The sequence below is a fragment of the Numenius arquata genome, chromosome 2, assembly GCF_964106895.1.
Source record: "Numenius arquata chromosome 2, bNumArq3.hap1.1, whole genome shotgun sequence".
NCBI classification, from domain to species: Eukaryota; Metazoa; Chordata; class Aves; order Charadriiformes; family Scolopacidae; genus Numenius; species Numenius arquata.
The window spans coordinates 83,134,765-83,156,076 of record NC_133577.1 but is presented as its reverse complement, the minus strand read 5'-3'; the positions used below and the strand labels follow the sequence as shown (position 1 = coordinate 83,156,076).

Sequence of the window (21,312 nt, the reverse complement as noted above, 5' to 3'; positions counted from 1 at the left end):
TACATCCTCCGATTAGCTGCGAACTCCAGCTGAGTTTTAAGCCTTGAACATACAAATACCTCCAGGCAGCTGCTGAATGACCTCGGGTCTGCATTCATCCCCACCTCGTTGGAAGTTAAACTGCCCAAGTGCCAGTTCGGGTCCTGTTTCTCCAGGGAAGGAGGGGAGGGGAAAGCCACTGTCAATGGTGGGGGCTTAGGTAGGTCTGCCTGACCTCTGGGGGTGCCACTGGTCCTTGGACTAGAGAAGGAGCCAGAAAGCTCTATACTTAGCGTAAGGTAAAGCTTTAAGAGGTAGGTGAAGGGAATCCAGAGTCTGCCTCACGTATTCTCAGCTGCCTGCCAGGAGAGCTGCCCATACATGTTACCAGCACGCAGGGGACATAAGCCAGCTAAGCCCACCCTCATTTCTAACAGGAAGGCAGGGTTAACGGTGCTTACCCACTCTGACCAACAAACAGTTTGTTACAAGCCCTGAATGCAACTTTGGCTTACATTCAACACAGAAATTACTTTTAAAACAGGGCGTTTAGCTCAAAAAGGGAAAAAGTTGAATTCTGAACCAAGCTTCAACCGTGTTACAAGGCATAGAGGGACAATACCAGTTACTAACCACTGAAAGCGCTGTCTGTTGGAAAAAACATCGTTTTAATAGATATTCTTCATCTTACATAAGAGCACAATAAATACACCACATTCTATAGAAATTTCAGATAACACCAGAGTAAGAAGAGGTGAAAGAGGGAGAATCCCAATGGACTACATAACCATACCCCATGACAAAACACTCCCTACTGCAACCACTGCAAGCTGTCATTGATACACTTCAAGTCGGCCTTGCCAAAAGCTTTGAAGCTTTTTTTTTTTTAAAACTTTTTTTTTTTTTTTGAGGGAGAAGGCTTGGGGAAAGGAGGAGAATAGGGATATAAGAAATTAAGGGAAATAAGAAATTAAGGGAAGCAAAAAGATAGGTTCCCAGAAAAGATGCTGGACTCCCAGACAATGCATACACAAAAACCAAGGATGAGAAGGAAGTTTTTTTAATCGCTTTCCTTCCCTCCAACAAAGAAGCTTTGCTGCTATTTAAGCAGACCAGTTGCTCAAGCAAGTAGCTTAATAAGGCTTGTAGAGAAAACCAGTGGTATGAGGCGCTAGCTCTAAGTGGTTAAGCGAACATCAGTCAATATGCAAGCTGGCTGTAACAGTGGTTCTACACACTGGTATTTCATGTTAATAGAGGGCAGGAATTAAAGAAGTTAGAAAAGTGTGTAGCCTAACATCTGATGACAATTAGTTATGCAGATACTCACAATTAGTGCTGTCATTTGCTCTCAACCTCCTACTTATCCTTATTTCCATGAAAACGCATCCATATCAATGCACTACTAAAAGTACAGTTACAAAGACTTGTTTCATAAAAGTCACTCCAAATGGGATTTTGTATTAAGTTGGCCGGGTAAGGTCACCCACATAACACAAGCTAAGGAAAAAAAAATAATCAGCAAACAGAAGCAAAAAAAAATAATTTGTGAATTCCACCTCTTTACTGTTTAATCTGTCAGACTGGTGAAGACAAACCGTCAATTCTGGTTTCAATTTTTTTTTTTTTTTAAATACGATTGTCACATTAGGGAAATGAAAACACAGCAAAATAAACTGTACAAAGGCAAAGTAGAATAACAAAAAATATTTTACTAAAACATAAGATTTACAGGAGATTTTCCAGACAAGCCATACAAAATGGTCACAAGCTTTTTCTTGGAGGGATTTTTTTTCTACACTTGACAGCAGTATCACAATATTATTAGTGAAGGTGATGGATGTTTAATGTTCCCATTTTTTGTTCAAACAATGAAGCTTGTCCATCTACAGCGTCTAAGTTAGACTGGGCTAGAGGGTATATTCTAGAGTATAACTGGTTAGCTGCTTTTACCAATGCAATTAGCATCACCATAAAAAGGGAGGAGGAGCCCACAAAATTAAAACAAAAAGCCCCGCAGCTAACCCTGCCTACCTTCATTCACAGTGCTTATACTTAAACCATGATGGGAAAAATGATTAAAAGCAGAGATGTGCTGCTGCTTTTAAACAATTTCACAACAATCCAGATGATACTTCTAGCCTCTGCTCATGCGGTACAATAGTGAATTAGGACAAGACACAGATTTGCTAATGTGCATTTAATCACCAAAGGACTGAAGATGTCTGGGCTTTTATTCTGTAATGTTTCTAAGACTGTGTCCATTAAATGCAAACAAAAAAGGAAGAGGTCTTGGCAGAACAGGAGAAGTGATGCACACTTGATGTTCAAAGCGCATTTAAATATTATTCATGGCATATAGCCTAGTCCATGCTCTGGCTGTAAAGAAAAAGAAACAGTTAAGAAGTTAGTTTTTAGGTTTTGTTAAAGCCATTTTAAATACTCATTTTTAAAGACCACTTTATACCACTGCTGCAAGTATACAAAATATATCCATTCTGAGATTAAGTGCAATTTTAAACTCCTATTCTAGACAGAAGTTTACAGCTGCTGAAGCGGCCTGACTGCAGTGAATCCAAAAGCGAAGAGGCATAACATAATTCTTTCGATCTGCTACAGCCTGCAGCACAAGCAGGTATAGAAAATCCGTGCTTTCTGAAACTAGGTAGTTTGTTCCCTAAGCTTTACAGAAAGAGCAGCGGTATGTACTTTTATTTTACGAGTCCAAATTAAACATGCTTGCAATTTAGGAACATGAAAACTCAGGATAAAACAGATCAAGAGTGCTCTTCCAGCAGGCCTCGCAGATGCGAAAACAGACCCCCGCAGGCACGTTCAGGGTTCTTGGACTATGACTGTATGCAACAATTGCTTCTGCAAGTTGCAGACTTGAAACAAAAGGTCAGGATTTATATTCCCCCAATCAATTAGCAATTAGTTACTTCCTGAAGCTAGGAAAAAAAGCCCACAAAGGTGTAAGATACATCACCTGTTTCTATGGCTTGGGCTTCATTGGTCTTCCATTGCTCAGCTACATCATTTGCTAGTGGATCATCTGGATTGGGAGCGCTTAACAAAGCCTGGATTGATAGCAGAACTGTACGAATCTGCAAAGCTGGGGACCATTTATCTGAAGAGACATTTATAGCAGTATGAAACATCATATTTATCATAGTCTACAGAAAAAGTAAATTTTCCTCTCCTAGATTAAAGAATAAGCAAGGTATTCTTTAAACAAATTAAACCTCTTTTGAGGGTCAATTTACAAGTTCTGGTAATGAGTATTATCAAAAGAAAGAAAACAAGGTAGCACTTACCTTTCAAAATATCTAAACATATTCTTCCCAGCTTGTCTACATTAGGATGATAAATTTTGGTCATGAAACGTACTTTAGGAGCTGCCATTGGATATTCTTCTGGAAGGAATAGTTCAAGTTTAAATGTCCCACCCTCAAAGGGGGAATCCTGTGGACCTGCAATGACCACATGAAAATAACGTGCGTTGCTTTCATCTGGCTCTGCTTTTATCCCAGGGACTGGCTCTGCCAGCAAGCGCTGGGTTTCCTAGAAGAAGAAGAAGCAGCAGCAATTAAACAAATACAACCCATTTAAAATAAACATGACCTGTATTTTAAAAACAAGAAGTATTCATTATGATCTATTTGCCTACATCCACAGAAACAACGTTAGACAAATACCTTAAAGTCAAAGAACAACTGCAGAAAGAAGATGAGGACATAGTAAACCTGTAAATCTCCTTTCAGATCTCTCAACTGCTGTAATAGTGTGTGCTTCTATAGCGTGAGGTAATAGGTAACAATTAGCTGCCCTCAAATTTCTTAACTTCTGATTAAACTACTGCCAAGCTGTTATTTTTTTTCCCAATATACTTTAAAGCACTTTAAAGAATACCACAATGAAAATACCGAAAGTATTTAACATTCTACCTGAAGTAGAAAATACCGCAAGTGAACAGCCAAAGTGGTTAATCACTCAAAGACAACATTCAAGGTTTACTCTAACAAGAGTGGATGGGTTTATTAAGATGAACATTTGTACTGGAATCGGAAACAACTTTGAAGATTTAACTATGCTGCAACACTAAAGGTGTTTTTAAGGATGCTTTACATATTTACACATATATATGCACAAAGAGCTTTGGTCTTTGTGTAAGCAATCACTTACAGCCTCCATATAACCACGTTCAAAGTCACCCTAACAAACAGTAGGAGATAGGCAAGCTGTTCTGTAAGCAACAAAATTAGGGAACCCGTTTCCTACAGAGATTTGTGTTCTTTGTTGCTCAATTCTTCTGCCCACAGCAGCAATCCTACCTCAGGCACCACGCTGTGACCACAGGTAACAGCTGCCCACATGCTGACCATCCATCCCACCAATGCTCTGAGTGGACAAACCAGCCAAGTCCTGTGCATCTTTCCCTCTTCTCTGCTGGCAGCCTTCATGAGTCTTACAGGCACCATTCTCCTCCTTCTTACAAGAAAAGGCCAAAATAGGCAACCAGACTTTAGGCAGGGACAAGTCCTACAGAAGCCTCATTTCCTCAGGTAATTTTAGCCCCATTTCCTGCTTTTCCTCCAACTTGTTCTTACTATGTACAGTTAATTTTTTCACCACCTGTGTTGGCTTTCACAAAGAAAAATTATCCCCTTTCTACTGAAGAAAAGTGGTAACTTGCAGGTGCAATATTAATTTATTTTTCTAGTTTCAGCACATATTTATTCTGTGTGTCTACAACAGCACTAACACAAGCACAAAATAGACAGATTACCTCTGCTTGGCTAAATACAGTCTTCAAACATAACTGCACTGTTACAATACCAGCATTTCATAGAAATAAATTCAAACAGCATTTAAGTGATAATGTCTGACTTGATGCAGCTAAAATAACACCTCACTTCAGCAAGAAGTAATCAAATATATAAAGAAGTGAAGTCACAGTAATGAATGCCAAAATCCAGCTGTTCGTTCATCTCAAAATTGTCAAGGTCCTACAAATCATAACACTGAAGTTATTACCATTTACAGGCACAAACATAAAAATAAATTTATCTGGTCTAATTTTTTGTTGTGTCTGTATATTGCCTAGTTATCTGCATAGGCGTTAGCTGCCAATGCCATTTATACACCTTGCTGGAAGGCCATCCAAGCTTCTTAAAGCTATTTACATTCGCTTCTGCAAGTATATTATATTTTAAATGATACACATAAATTTATAACATACTCAGAATTCATATTCTGCTGGCTATTTACTTGTACAGTAATTCTGTAGAAAAGCAGTTAAAATGAATGCTTAAAGCTTTAGCTCAGTGGTATGAAAGTCAGTGAGTAAGAAACTATAGATTATCCCTGTAAACGCATAAAACATTCTCCATTCTTTCAGCAAGTTTTCAGTATGAGTGCTGCCACAGGTAAATGGGGCAATTTGGATTTCCACCTATAATGGATTATATACTTACTACAGTTTGACAGTTTTGGCAGAGGGAACAGGGTCTTATGCCAAATACAAACTAATACAGCGAGCCAACTTGAAATTAAAAAAGAACGAACGGAAAGACCCAATTTTTAAACTTCTTCACAGCTGCTACCACCTGGACTTTGCCAGACACGCTGGTAGGCAAATCATGGGTTTGGTTCTTATGGGCATGCTCAAATTTAAGACTTCTTTTTTTTCTTTCTTTCTTCTTTTAAATATTAAGGGTAATGCATTTCAATAGCTGGGCTGATCCCAACAGTCCCTAGCCCCCCATCACTCCCTCTGGTCCCCAGACTGCCTCCCTAGTTATGCCAGTATGCTGACTGTAACCACACCGGGCAGCCGATCCTGGCTTAAAATAACCCAGAATCAGCAGTTCTCTGGCAGCAGCATCAGCACTTCTACCTGCCAGCCTAACTGAGGGAGCAACGCCTGGCTGAGAACTGCACATTCTGCCACTAAAAACCATTTGTCAATAAACAATGAGAGAGCCCGTGTTTGAGAAAAACCATTCTTTTAATAAAGGTACCGCATTATATTGAAAGGGCTACATCACTGCTACATGTCATCACGTTCAGACAGCCCTTCATGCCTCTTAGGCAGTCGTCTTGCTACAAAACACCACAGAAAAGGGAAGTGCAAAAGAAAAGCATTTATGCTGCATAAAACTATGCTAGTGCTGAGGCTACCCAGAACCCATACAGGCCCCCTGTGGAACATTAATATTAGATGAAAAATGCTTTAAGCGAGCACGCCTCGCTTCCTGTGCTGTGCATGGAGCTGCGCTACTATCGGCATAATTGAAATGGTTTTCAAACAGAGATGAGAAGAAATACTTGCAAGAAGTCTGTGAGAGAACAGGTTGACATTCATCTTTCCTATCCGCCAGGCTCCGATGCAGCCATCGTGCCCAGAGAGGAAGCACCAGGCTAAACTTGTCTGACACACTCAAAATGATAGGTCGTGACTCCTGTGAACACACATCACTACTGTTTTATGCAAAAGCCAAGGAGCGTCTTCGATTCAGAAAAGGCATCTTTTCAAAACAGCATAACACAGACAAGCTTCTCAGACTATGAAAAACACAAGAAAGATGCCATTTATTAAAAGAGCTAAATTCTGACAGTAAATAAGGCTTTTGTCCTTCAATTATGAAGAAATCTATAATATCGTCACTATATTTGGAAAAATATCACAGAAAAGGAACAGAAAGGGAGAAATTAATAAAAAATTACATTTTAAGGTCTAAGCATATAAAACACACATACGAGTAGATTCAGTTCTAAGGTGATATCAGGGACTTGACTTTCACATTTTACAGTAAGATGGCGAGTTAAAGACATGCTGATAATAAATTTGATTTGCCATAAAACTTGGAGAAATAAGCCATATTTGAGATAAACAGCTGTCAGTATACAGGGCAACACTACAGAATCACAGAATCACCTAGGTTGGAAGGGACCCTTTAAGATCATCTAGTCCAACCATTAAAAAAAAAACCAAAAAAACCAACACATACCACACACACACCACCACACCACCCAACACTAATCCATATCCCCGAGCACCATGTCAACTCCTCTCTTGAATACCTCCAGGGATGGTGCCTCAACCATCTCCCTGGGCAGCCCATTCCAATGCCTGATAACCCTTTCAGTAAAGAAATATTTCCTAATATCTAACCTGAACTTCCCCTGGCGTAACTTGAGGCCATTACCCCTTGTCCTGTCATCTGTAACTTGGGAGAAGAGACCAACCCCCGCCTCTCTACAGCCTCCTTTCAGGTAGTTGTAGAGAGCGATAAGGTCTCCCCTCAGTCTCCTCTTCCCCAGACTGAACAACCCCAGCTCCCTCAGCCTCTCCTCGTAAGACTTGTGCTCCAGACCCCTCACCAGCTTCGTTGCCCTTCTCTGGACCTGCTCCAGAACCTCAATGTCTTTCCTGTGGTAGGGGGCCCAAAACTGGACACAGTACTCGAGGTGGGGTCTCACCAGTGCCGAGTACAGGGGGACGATCACCTCTCGGGTCCTACTCACTACACTGTTCTTGATACAGGCCAGGATGCTGTTGGCCTTTTTGGCCACCTGGGCACACTGCTGGCTCATGTTCAGCCGCCAGTCGACCAACACCCCCAGGTCCTTTTCTGCCAGGCAGCTCTCCGGCCACTCTGCCCCAAGCCTGTAGCGCTGCCTGGGGTTGTTGTGACCCAAGTTCAGGACCCGGCACTTGGCCTTATTGAACCTCATCCCGTTGGTCTCAGCCCATCCATCCAGCCTGTCTAGATCCCTCTGCAAAGCCTCTCTACCCTCCAGCAGATCAACACTCCCACCCAACTTGGTGTCATCTGCAAATTTGCTGAGGGTGCATTCGATCCCCTCGTCCAGATCATTGATAAAGATGTTGAAAGAGAACCGGCCCCAGTACCGAGCCCTGTGGGACACCACTCGTGACCGGTCGCCAACTGGACTTCACTCCATTCACCACCACTCTCTGGGCCTGGCCCTCCAGCCAGTTTTTAACCCAGTGGAGAGTATACCCATCTAAGCCATGAGCATCCAGTTTCTCCAGGAGAATACTGTGGGACACTGTATCAAAGACCTTGCTAAAGTCTAGGTAAATAACATCCGCAGCCTTTCCTTCATCCACCAAGCGAGTCACTTTGTCATAGAAGGTCACTACGCACCAGGTCAGGAAACTGAACTGCTTAGAGATTTTTTTTTTTATTATAAGTATACATAACCAAAAAGAAAACCCTAAACCAAACCTGTAAGTCACCCATAAGACAGTTACAAGATGTGGTTAAACATTTCCTTGTTTGTGGATTGAGCCCACATGTTGTTCTTACTTTGTAATTTTATATTACTTTCCTGAGAGAATGGTTACCCAATGAAAAACAGTATCTCAAATGTTAAATGAATAAATAAATCACTCCTAATTAAACTTCTCTCTTCCTACCTTTTTTTTAACTAATCAGGAAGATCAAGCATACGCAATACTTGACTTTCCAGTATCTTTTTAGGCAAAATCTTTCCAACACTTTTTTATCTGAGGAAGTGAGTTTTGTCCAATATGTTACTTCCCTCTTTCTCCCCAAACTGCCTTCGAACCCTTGCAGCTTCTCTGTATGTTCTGTGAGCTCTTGGTGCTACTGAAGAAACAGACATGAAGAACTCCGATGTTACATGTTGTTTGGCCAGTTTATTCCAACCCAGTATGTGCTATTCTTGCCTGGCAAAAAAGAACCCTTCCAATGAGGATAAAAAGAGCTGGGAGACCCAAATATTAAGACGCTAAAGAGGAAAAACGACTAATTCACAGAATACCAGGTTTTGCAGTTTCGCTGCTCACAATAAATGTCTTTACAACATAGCAGTTGATTTTGTCTTCATGGGAATACGAATTTCCATCAAGTAAGTGTTCCAGAACAGCATTTTATAGTGTTCCTTATTGAGTCTCCTCTAGCGTGCTGAAGTAAGTTTCACAGAAGAGATTTCAGGACGTATTTTGAAACAAAGTACCCACGCTGCCACAGGCAGTTATTTCTGTTTGTAATATTCTGCAATGTTTTTAGATTGAGATGTCTTCTTGCTCCTGCTTTTACCAATTCCAAGCTAATGTCATAATTTCCACTGACTGAAGAAAATTATTAAACCCAAAATGAAGATACATGCCAATCAGCACTTTAAAAAAACCAACACTGTCATTTACAACTGGTTATGCTACCCACAATTTTATCTTTCTTATTTTTAATTAAGTGGTTAAAAAACACAGAAATTTTGAAGGTGTTTTGACAAGCAAAAGCAAAGCTTTTCTTACTAACACAGGTGGCCTGAAGTAGAGTGACAGATGATACAGATAGGACAGATGGTGTAGCTGACATTCTCCATAGCTATTCTTCTATGAAGACATTAAATTGAAGACTAATTGTACCCGAGGGGGGAGAAACCCTCAACCTGTTTCTACAGTAACCTGCAAGGACAAGAAGCCTCAAGGAGAAAGAGTGCTGTGCTCTTTAGAAGAGACCAACAGAGCAAGAGGTGGGGGTGAGGGGTTTTCAGGTTGCCAAGACACAGAGAAGCCACACAAACATGAGGGATCAATTTGCAGGGGGATGTGTTTCAGTCTTTGAGCTCTCACTCGGTTATCCTGCTTTCAGTGGAAGGAAAAAAAAAAAAAAAATACTGAAAAGCAGACATAATCACCAGGATTCTCCTGGTTTATTCACCTGGAACAAGATAGAGCCCTTCCTTAAAGTGAACTGAACAACCCAGAAGATGCTTCCGTACAGATATGCATGCAAATCAAGTGTTAGAGCACATGGAGATATGAACAAACATACAAAGAAGGAATCCATTAGAAATATACCACTATTTTAATAACTTCCAGTCTTACAGAAGTATTTATAAAAGCCTCAAGTTGCCAAGGCCTCAGTCAAAACAACCAAAAAAAAAGATTTCCATATGCTAGATTTTTGGAAAACAAAAAGCTACTTCAGAAGTCTTACTTGCTATCAACAGATTAAACCCTGAACGTTTTAAGCTGATAAATGAGCGGCCACTGGGGAAAGGAAGAAAAAAAAAAAAAACCAAACTGTGCTGCCTTTTCACTTCAGCCTATTATGCACCTTCACTTTTGCCTGTATAGCACGCTCTTAACCTCGTGGTGAAACATAGCATGTAGCCGATCCGGAAAAAAAAAAAAAAAGAAAGAAAAAAAATAATGCAAGAGAGGAGTCCCTGAAGCAGTTCCCCACATATCCATGCAAACAGCTGTGCCAACCAAACGGAGGGTGCAAACACATGCTGCCGGAAGGATGGGAGAACAGACTGCTCCTTTTGGTGAAAGGGCTGATTTGAAGCGTTGAGACTGCAGCGTTAATCACAGCGAGATACGAGCCTAACAGATTACTATTCTGCAACCAACCGAAAAAGGAAATGCAGAGGCTACCTCCTCATTCCAAAGGAAGAAGCTTAACTACCAACAGGGCTAATTTCAGTAACAGATGGTAAACTGCTAAATTAACGTCTTCACCCATCTATAAAAGTCTTAAACACCAAAGACTCTGTGTATCTTCTTACTTGTTGTAAACAGTTATCTAGCAACCTTCTATGGTGTTGAGACTAAAGAAAAGCATCCTAATGACTAGCAGCTTTATGCTTGTAGCGTAAAAAGAGAGATAACATCATTAAGACTTTCAGAGGTCAACATAGCTGTGATAAAATTACTCTGAAACTTCAAAACAGAAAACATTAATAAGGCCTCTTAGGCAAAGAGAAAATATTGCAGGTCTTCGAGCTGTTAAATATTTAAAATGCCATACCACATCTTTGTGCAAACTCTCAGATGAATGATTATTTCCTTGTATTTTCAGCAGCACATTTACTCGCTCAATCCTCTATGCCGTAGCCAAGTAATTTACCTTCAGCATCACCTACTAAGACGGAGGTTACACCCCAACACTTTTGTAAGGCCAAGGCAAGGTACAAGGCCTCTCTAATCTAGTTCAGACAGTGAAAAAATTTAGATAACATCCACCTTCATCTGTAGGTTCAACTAACCCTAGGTGGCTTTATTCCAAACAGATCAGGGAAGACAGATGATGGATGAGTATCTTTGTCTTAATAAGACTTAATCTACAACTGTAATTACAGCTCAAGTCCCAGTGCTTATTTGCTGCCCCCTTGCCAGAAATCACTACTTTGCAAATCTACTGAGAAAGTAAAGCCTATCAGCATTCCCAATTCAACTCAGGAAGAGTGAGCTGGGCTCTCTTAACTAGATCTTTAACCCCAAAAATCTTGACTGACAGCATACAAACTCTGCTGCCATCTAGCAGAGGACAGTAACTTCCAACAGAAACTGATGACCAGTTGTCATTGGCTGTGAGTAAAATCATCTTCCACCCATAAGAGATTTCATTCATTCGTATCTCTTGATACATTTCTTCCATATAGGCATATCTATGGGGTGTAGGTGTCAAGGTTTTGGCAGCAGGGGGGCTCCAGGTGTGACCTCTGTGGGAAGAGGCCAGGAGCTGCCCCATGCCAGATACAGCCAGTTCCAACAGACCTGTCACAGGGCACAGCTGAGCCCATCAGCAAAGCTGGTGGCATATCTGGGAAAGAGTATTTAAGAAAGGGCAGAAAACATCACACAGAGAAAATAGTGAGGGAAAAAAAACCACAAAACAAACAAATAAAAAAAAAAAGTGTGAGCAAGACTAGTGTGAACATCAAGGTCAGAGAAGGAGGGTGAGGAGCTGCTCCAGGCACCAGAGGCCCGTGGAGGACCACAGTGGGTCAGACATCCACACTGCAGCCCATGGAGAGGACCACACTGGAGCAGGGGAAATGCACGAGGAGGAGGGAACAGCAGAGAGGAGCCCCCATTCTCCATCCCCCTGTACCCATCAGGGACAGGGGAAGTAAGGGCAGGGCAAAGGTGTTGATCTAATTTTGTCTTTGTTTCTCATCATCCAACTATTTTACTTGGCAATCAATTAATTTTCCCACGCCGAGTTGTTTTGCCTGTGATGGCACTCAGTAAATGATCTCCCTGTCTTTGTCTTGACCCAGGAGCTCTTCCATCTTATTTTTTTTCCCCTGCCTCGTTGAGGTGGGGAGAGCAAGAAAGTGGCTGGGTGGGCACCTGGCTAAGGTCAACCCACTACAACATAAATCACAAGGTAACTTTTAATCTGCAATGTGTTTAAATGTTGTATCCAGAAGCACTTTTAGAAAGGATGCGGTAGACAGTTTCAGACTCTGCAGATGATATTGCAAATTAGCTTTTCAAAAAGAGATGACAGACTTAAAATGAAAGCCACTAGCTCCATTTTCTGCTATAGTTGAAATGATCACACTTATCACTTACAGGGTACCACACACACACACCATTTTATGTGGGAGAAGATGCGATGAGGAAAGAGAGATTTCTTTCAGTTTAACTGATTGTTCATCAGTCTCCTCAATATCTTCTTCCTGGGGGAGATCAGACAGTTGCTGCCAAGTCCTCCAGGAAGATTTCTAAAGCAGATGAAAAGTCATTACCAACAGCAAAAAGCGAAGAGATTAAAAAAAGAAGTTACACCTAAGTTCCACTGTCAATGACTAAAAAATAGTGCAAATCCTTTATCTCATTCTTCATTGGCTTCAGCTGTTGAGTTTATATTTGAGTCAAATTGCTTTTCTCCCCATCGTTTCAGCCTGTTTCTCAGTTCTTCTAGATCAACTTCACTCACATCCGTAACTACCTCCACCTCTTCCTTTCCTCACAAAATGCAAAGGTTTGCCCGAGCGGGAAGCCCTAACTTCTCAGCAGCAGCACTAACATGTACAGTCACCGTTCCACACACCCCTTTCCACACACCCCTTTCATCAGCCCAAGCGTTTACTAAGTCAAACAACAAATGAGATCACAGAACTGATTTGGCTTAAGAAATAACCTTTACTGCAGAGTTCTGAACCAAATCAGTCCCTCAGTTCAAGTTTACTGCAGCAGCACAAAACTTTTTGTGCCAGTACAGCCCAGGCTAAATCTACTTACACAGTGAGGCTGATCAACACGAACCACAGGCTAATTACCTTCAGAACTTCTGGCTAATCTAACTTAACTAGGTGGTAACTTTTCTGTCTTGTGCTGGCTCTCTGCAAAAACCACAGCAGTACACCACCAACTTCAGCATTTCAATTCAGACTACGTACAGCATACATTTGTTTAATATTTTTATTCTGATTGCAGGAAACCCTTGTCAGCTACCATTGCCATTATCTTCCAACTACATCTAACAGTTTGGATTAATTTAGGGGTATGAAATAGAAACTAAAGGTTTTAGCTGCATAGAGCGAAACTTAAAGCAGCATGTTGGCATACAGACAAGTTATAATTACTTGCCAAGTGCCAATTCTTTCCTATTCTGTCAGAGTGGGATAAGGGGGAAGATCACACTGATCTCCTTCACCAAGAACTGGTAAGTTGCACACAAGAAGGTAAACCGCATGCATGGTTTTTGCTTTGATTTTTGGGGGGGAGGCAGTAGGAGAAAGTGAAACGTATCAGTCAAAACTGTCTTCTACATATAGCGATAAAGCTGCCTCAGAAAACCACAAGGACTTAATTCACAAACTTTTTATAACAGTACATCACATTTTGGCACAAATTCTTAAAGGGTCTATCAATTTATTAACTACAATTATGTAAAGAATTGGCCACCACCAGTATTACCGAAAATAAATCGGTTGCCTAAGCAGATGTCATATTGTCAGACAGATTTCAGAATGTTTAGATTAAAATTATATCACTGTAAAACAACTACACTGGAGAAAGTCTTCTGAAAATAATGTTTGCCTCAGGAAAAAAAAAAGTTAACAATAAAGTCCATATTAAATTGTAAAGCTAAGGTCAAACATCGTAAATAAAAGGTTGCACTTGTGGCTTCCAGTAGCTGGCCCCCGCACGAGTTCTTCTTTTCCTTGCCATATAATCCCCAAGTGTCAGCATCCCACATGCTTCCGCTTCCTGGGCTTATTACTGGGATAACATCTCTGTACACTAATGCTTCCACCATCCTGCGGGTTCCTAGACTCCATCACCAGCCCCAACAGCATCTGCCCCCTCCTCCCCAAAAAAACATTATGAATGTCAACATGTCATACGCCTCTGATGTAAAAAACAAAGACTAGAACAGTGGTACGGTAGATTTAGAAACATTAACTAGTGCTCAGTCTACGGACAAGTATCCAGCAATTTGAAACTACAGCTCTGCTAAGCAAGCACCATGAACTCTGGATCACACACCACCTTCCCTCACATGCTTCCGGTTCTCCAGTCCCCATCACCACACAAAAAAATTTAACCACTGCAGTCACTCACAGTGAGATGAAGACAAATATACTCCAGGTAACAGCAACTTCCCAGAAAAGAAAAAAAAAAAACAACCAACATCCCAAAAAAAACAAACCAACAGAATCTACCTGCTCTTGGAAGACAACCTTGTTGCCAAACAACAGTAACATGAAGAGAGGCGTTTTTAAGGTCAGCATCACTCTCCCCTGAGAATGACCTTATTCTCAAATTTTCCACAGCAGATTACAGGATTTTGGAACTGTGAAGCTGAGATCCTATGCAAATTCCTAAAGGATTATCTATGTAGCAGCACAGATCAAGCTTTTCATGGTGCATCTCCAGCTATAGTAAAGTGAGGCATGACTGAATTCACTAAGCTAATAGTGTAAACCACTCCTGCGATTATACTGATGGAGCACATTTGCATTAGACCCTTGCATTAATATACAATGCGGAGTCAACTATCAAAGTGTGATTAAAGCAAACAATAATTCATACAGAGCTTTTATCCAAATGCCATCTATGGCAAAATGTGCCACTTGCTTCTCACTATTAACCCACCAGTCACATGTAACTACTATTGCAAACAAATTCTGATGATACACTGAAAGCTGTTAAACGTAAGAGACAAATCCAATATCAAACAACTGCATGCAAAGCGATAAACCCATTAGCATCAGTACTTAGAAAGCCTGGTATACTAGAGAGTTGTATCTCAAAGTTGCTTAAGTGTTATACAAGAAGGTGGTCCAAACAAGTTTTTTGCCTCTAGTTGGATTAGTTGCTGTTTTTTTCTTCAGTTTCTATTTCTCTAGTGTCAACTGAAAGCTTTAAGGAAAAGGCTATGGGAAGTTAATCAGTGCCCTCTTTAAGACCTTTTATTAAGACTCATGTCTTCCTTCTAAAACTGGTACCTTGGTCTAACTTAAAAGTTTTCTAATCCTCTGGGCCTGAGTGTCCTTCTCAGTCTCCCTCCCACACCTCCACAAAAGATCTGTCTTGCCAAACTTCAGGCTTCCAGTACATGCCAGTACACCCCTCCCACTGCCACAGCCTATGCTATACTAGTCGCTTGGCAAGAAAACTCAGAGGGTTGCGAAGTAGCGTATGTATTGTCTTTCTACCTTCCTACATTTGTTGGGGAGGTGTGGGGAAGTTGGTTTTAAAAAGAATAGTACCAAAAAAAAAAAAACCAACCTTCTGAAAATTCCCCGAAGTTTTCACCCTTCCGTCAATTTTGACGTTATCCATAAGATTCGAACCGCATACAGGGGATAAAAAGACATTACAAAGACCAAATATACAGCTTCTCTGACAAACGCCAAGGAACAGCACTGCCCAGAAATGTTTTCTATGCCTAACCACCAGCCATGAAATACCACAAAATACCATGAAAAGGAATTAAGTTCACCTCCAGTCTTTTTTATCTAATGTATTAAATATTTTTTTTATTACTAAAAATGTATAGAAACACCAGAGAAATCAAAGAGTAATGGAGACTTAAATTTCCATGTGGAGATAGACGTCTGTGCTCCAGAAGCCCATAGCTTCCAAGACAAAGTGAGAAACTTCAAGTTGGCTGCCAGTAATACTGTTTAAGAACTTCTAGAAAGTTTCAGAAGTTGCAAACTAAATACCTGATTTGTATTTTAAAAAATATATAGAGCTGACTATAGTGACGTCTAATACAGAATGATGTAGGTGTCTATCACCACATACACCTTGAGAATCTCCATAAAACCTCCCAGAAACTTTACAATTTGAGGGAGCATTTTATAACTCAGCAATCCAAATGTTACCTAGATTCTCAAAAAATACTGCCAACAGAAGCTCATCGGCAGCAATGTGGAAACAGCTTCTCACAGTAAACAGCAAGAAAGGAATACCTCAGACAGTAACATGCTACCATGCAGCGGAGGAAATCAAAGCCTCAGTAATCTAACACCGATAAATTCATAATAAAAAAAAAAAATTGAAGGTGTCTCAGATACTGATTCAGATTGTTTACTTCATGATAGGAGCAGCTGCAGTGATTATAACAGAAACACTACTAACAACCGGCTACACAGTTAACGCATAGACCTAGACATCAAATTATGAATGATGAGATCACTGCAGCAGTGAAAACAGCAGAAAAAAACATCTGAAAAGATGACAGGAGGCAGCATTGCCCATCCCATTCAGATATACCCACTGCACTTGACACAGCAATGAGGTGGTTTGAATGTCAGCCAAAAAAAAAAAAAATTCAGATGCAATTCAACTCCTCACTCGACTGGAGCTACGTGACTTTGCAACACTGGAGAGAAGCGGTGCAATAAGTGCCTGAAAGTAAAAATTGCTGGGCTTATTTCTTGTGTATACTGCAAAGGCTCACTTTTTAATACTGTGCAGTAGGAAAAAAGTTTACAGCATCAAAACCACACATCTATGTAAGTGTGCTGTGCCACATTTTTACTTTATCTTACATTAACAGATTTTTTTTTTTGTCAAGGTGATTCTCAGAGGACCTTTGGTTTTAGACTATTGAAGAAAGTAAAAATAACTCTTCTCTATTCACAAGATAGGTTTTCCAATTCTGATTATATCTTTAAAGATTCAAAACGATACCATTTTCTACTACTTGTGATGCGCTAACACTAAATCCCAACTCTCAAGCAAGTAATCTCGAGCTTACATGTTGTTCTTCCCCCAGTTGTTTAAAATTTGTGTTTCCAAGTAATCTGAGGACAGCAAACTAGGATCATTCTGTATCTTCTGTAACAACTACTTTGCAACATCCATACTGACACCTTTTAATTGAATTTGTGGAAAGTACTGGAAATACAGACAGAGCGCTCTGCTGAGAGAGGAATAGCTACTGCTCTCCTACTGGGCTAGATGACAGCCTGCACATAGCGAAGAAGCAGGCTGAGGAGTACAGGGCTGCTAGTCAACCTGAGAGCCAGGCCATCTGCCAGCAGTCGGTCAAGACGAGGAACGCCAACTGCATTTCGAGCAGTTAGCTAGATTCTGTATTTCATTACGGCCCAAATATGCACTCCCAGCCCCAATCAGCCATCAGTGGTCTCCCTCAGATGACAACACAAAGGGTGTATGTGGGTCAATGGGAGAAGGTCTTTTCCTAACAGCAACCTGAGCCATTTATTTATCATCAAATTTACCATCATGCACAAAGAAAATCTGATCTTCTTGTTACTGGAGTTATTTAACCTTTCTATAGCTCTTTCCTATGTGTTTCTTTCTCTTCCATTTCCTTTCTTGATCTTTCAAACTATTCACTTACTCCTCTCCACCTAAGGCAACCAGCAATAGGAAATTTAACTCTAACATCAAGATTGGCAGATTACAAAAGGTCAAAATAAGTCTCACTCGAGACTCCTGAAGACTCAAACAGCCACATCTCTAGGTCTGCACCTCTGCAGCTGCAATATTTCAATATATGACATCGCACATTTTTGAGGCTGTAGTAACTAGTCAGAGTCAAGTCCTGGACCATATGCACATGTGGCAACTTAACACATCCACAGCACAGGAGCTAAAGAAGTGGTCATCTAGCACAACCAATCCAGGATTTAAAAGCTCTAGACTGGCTGCAGACAACTTATAATGAATTCATGGCTATAATAGATAATTATCCTGAAAACTCTAAGGGGGATCATCCAAAGGACATCTGGAGTTTCTAGGTCTCTCTTCTGCTGCCCTCCACCTCCCCTCTGCAGGAGGAGAAGAAACATTCCCGTGCCATCACACGTTTGAAGTGAGTCGTGTGAACTACTCCAGACTTCTTCTAGTAAAGCATGAAAAAAAAACAAAAGCGCCAAGAAGTAAATTTATGCATCACCTTACAAGTGGGTGTGCTTCTCAGTTGTATTCAGGGGAATTGTCAGGAGCTACTAAAAATATTTAGTATGGACACCAGCCTCATGACTGAGCTCCCACCACAGCCCTGTGATGAATATCAGTTCCACTGTGTTACAAATCAGTGTTTCCTCTCACACACGAAATATATCCAGCTTTGTATGCTGTGCACTAGAGCAGCTAGATGAGCGTCAAGCTCATTCTGAAAGATTGGTCCTCATTATTTTTACTGCTTAAAATTCTACGCAATAATCATAGTTAAGTATGCTTCACACAAGATAAACGCTACTTCTGCCTCATTTTTACCTCATCTCCTCTATCACCTATTAAGATAATTTAACTTTTTAGACAAAAGCCAGTTTTATTTTTTCATCCACTATTTAATATATTCTACACTCAGGTGTTTTACAACAGTTGCCAACACTGCATGCTCAACCAAGAGAGCTTCACAGCATTATAAGTTATTTGTTACATTCTTTCACTTCAACAGGTAATAAGGGTGCTCTTATTGCTAACAAACCTCACTGGAATCACTCAGGAACTTTTGCAAAGGGAGTGATCACCAATTTGAGGGCTTCAGTTCACATCACTGCAAATCGAGTGGGAGATAGCTAGCGTGGACGTCTGTGCTGGGCTGCTACAGGACCAAGATATCAAAAAGACTCAAGGGTATTGCGATGCAGCTACCTGTATCTCTGTCGAGTGACTCCAAATCGTTCAAGTCTTAAGCTGAAATGACATTCGGAGGGTCAGCTGAAAGTACCCTAAAGTTGAGAGCCCTTATAAAGCTTGCTGAATGGAAGTCGAAGGAAGACACTGAACAGCCAGCATGAACACACTAATACCGTGCAGGCTGACAGCTCGGAACACACATAGCAGTAACCAGGCTGGCCTGGCCTGTACCGCCATGGATGCCCCCGACCTACAACTCAAGACCTGGTGTAACTACTCGCTGTGTTCTGTCCCTTCTCGCACACGAGGAGGAACCCGAGCACCGCGCCGCCGCCGCGCTCCCCCGGTCCAAACACGGCGAGAGCTGCGCCGGGGAGCCGGGGCCCAGCCAGGCTCGGCACTGCCCGCCTGCGGGCCACCCCGGCGCGGTGCCGCACCGCCGGAGGAAGGGGATGGGGGGCGCGCCCAGTGCCTCTCAAGCTCCGGGTCCCGGAAAAGGTGCGCAGGCACCCGATGGACGGCAGCACCAGAGGCTGTGAGAGGCCGCCGCCGCCCGGGTGGTTACCGGGATGGGCGCGGGCCCGCTCCCGACCGCCGCCCCCGGCCCGCCAGTAGGGCCCAGCCGCTCCCGACAGCCCGCGCACGCCGCCGCCGGGCCCGGGAGCCCCCGCGGGCGGCGGCGGGAAGCGCTGGGGGCGGACTATACCCAGCGTAGTCCCCCATCCCCGCTGGCTCCCGCGGTGGCCGGGCCCAGCGGTGGGTCGCCCCCCACCCGGCGGGGGAAGGAAGAGGCCTGGGAGCGGCCCTACTCCCGGGCACCGGAAGCAGCGCCCGGCCCGACCCAGTCCTGCCCTACCCGCCGGGCGGGCGGGACCCAGCCCGGCCGCCCCTTGTACCCCCCACGGGGCACGGCACGGCGGGCAGTGAAGGTAAGGCGAGGGGTACCTTGATGATCCTGCGGGGCAGCCCGGCCATCTTGTCTCGTCGGGGTGCAGGATCGCGGGCTCGCCTCCGCTCGGGGCTCGCGCACAGCCGGAAGTAGCCTGCGCCACGCTTCCGGTGGCACCGCCCCTCGGCGCGGCACGCCGGGCAATGTAGGCCGCGCCCGCTCCTGCTGACGCCGGTGAGGCCGCTCGCCGGCAGGCGCTGCGCCTCGCCCCCGCTGACCGCCACGGGGGTGAGGCGGCCCCTTAGGCTGAAAGGGGTTCCCTGGGATTCTGCTGCCCGTGGGGGCGAGCGCGGCGCTGTGAGGGGGAGCTGGGGTAGGGGGCCGCGAGGCGGCGGGAGGGCCGGGGCGTGCCGCCGCCCGCACCGTCCTCTGCTTCAGGCCGCGCCGCCCCGGCCGCGGATGGCGGGACGGGCTCGCCGCCTTTCACCGCAGGCCAGTGGGCTGCCCCAAGCTCAAATGTGGCGAGCCCGGGAACGGCCTTCGCTTCTCTAAGACCTGCGGGGAAAGCCGGCAACGCCCAGGGGCAGCGGCCGCCTCGGTACGAGCTGGCAGAGCCCCGCTGCCAGAGCGGCTTATGGACCCTGTGACTGGCCCCCTCCGGGATGCGCACCGGCGATCTGCAACGGCGGGAGAAACCCGTTCGCAATAAGTGTGCGGGCTCATCTGACAGAGCTGAGGTTTCATCAGCATGTCCTGTGCACCGCAATGGTGTACCGCTTCCCGATTTTAGGCAGTGAGTGTCACTAAACTTACCACAAAGACATCTTAGAACATCTTCATCTTAGTAAGATCTCATTAGTGAACCTCCTTCTTTTTTAGCAGAAAAATGATGTAGACATTAAGAGTATAATTACCACGTGAGCATCCTATGACACTACTACAGCTGCATAGTAATAGTAAGATGGAGCACTGTGAATCATTATTGCTGCTGTAGAGATGGGATGTAAAAGCACAGAAAGATGAAGCAATTTGCAGCAGGTTACCAAGCAGGCTAGCAGTGCAGTCAGGAATAGGACCCTGTGGATAGAATTCTCTGCCAAGTGTTTTCCCTCTGGTTTAAAAACAGTACTTCTGGATGACCTACGTCATTTCTTTACACTTTGGTAGAATGGAAAGTTCTCTGATGTTGGCAAACCTGGACTGTGTAATTGCTGAAATGCTCCTATCACAGATACTACAATCATGTTCTACATCCAAAAATCTGCACCGTATTACTACACGATGGTTATGATACCACAAAGCACGTTTGAGAAGAGTGGTATGCTTCCTTCCTTCACCTTCCCCGCACTTCCCCAAAACTTACCTAGTTTTCCTTCTCTATCCTTCTCACTAAGTCGTTGTCACTGTAGAAGGCAACTAACAAGTACAGAGTTTGTCTACACTATTTGATATACAATTGTTCTACACTATTTGATAGCTGTTGAATACACCAGCAATTCCAAACTTCATGTAAATCCAGAAAAACCTATAGTCTCTGTGAACTCTTGAGTACATCCTCAGCCCTTTAAGCATT

At 43.0% G+C, this 21,312-nt stretch overlaps 1 protein-coding gene across 1 annotated transcript; it reads right to left on the bottom strand.

The window, feature by feature from the left end:
* Positions 1–634: 634 nt before the first annotated feature.
* On the bottom strand, positions 635–19,905 carry UBE2N (ubiquitin conjugating enzyme E2 N). Its single transcript, XM_074164561.1, has 4 exons — positions 19,796–19,905; positions 3,297–3,543; positions 2,969–3,109; positions 635–2,358 (listed from the first exon to the last, which is right to left on the bottom strand). The coding sequence occupies exons 1-4, from the start codon at positions 19,823–19,825 to the stop codon at positions 2,318–2,320; spliced, it is 459 nt and encodes a 152-aa protein (XP_074020662.1). The 5' UTR covers positions 19,826–19,905; the 3' UTR covers positions 635–2,317.
* Between the last annotated feature and the right edge of the window lie 1,407 nt (positions 19,906–21,312).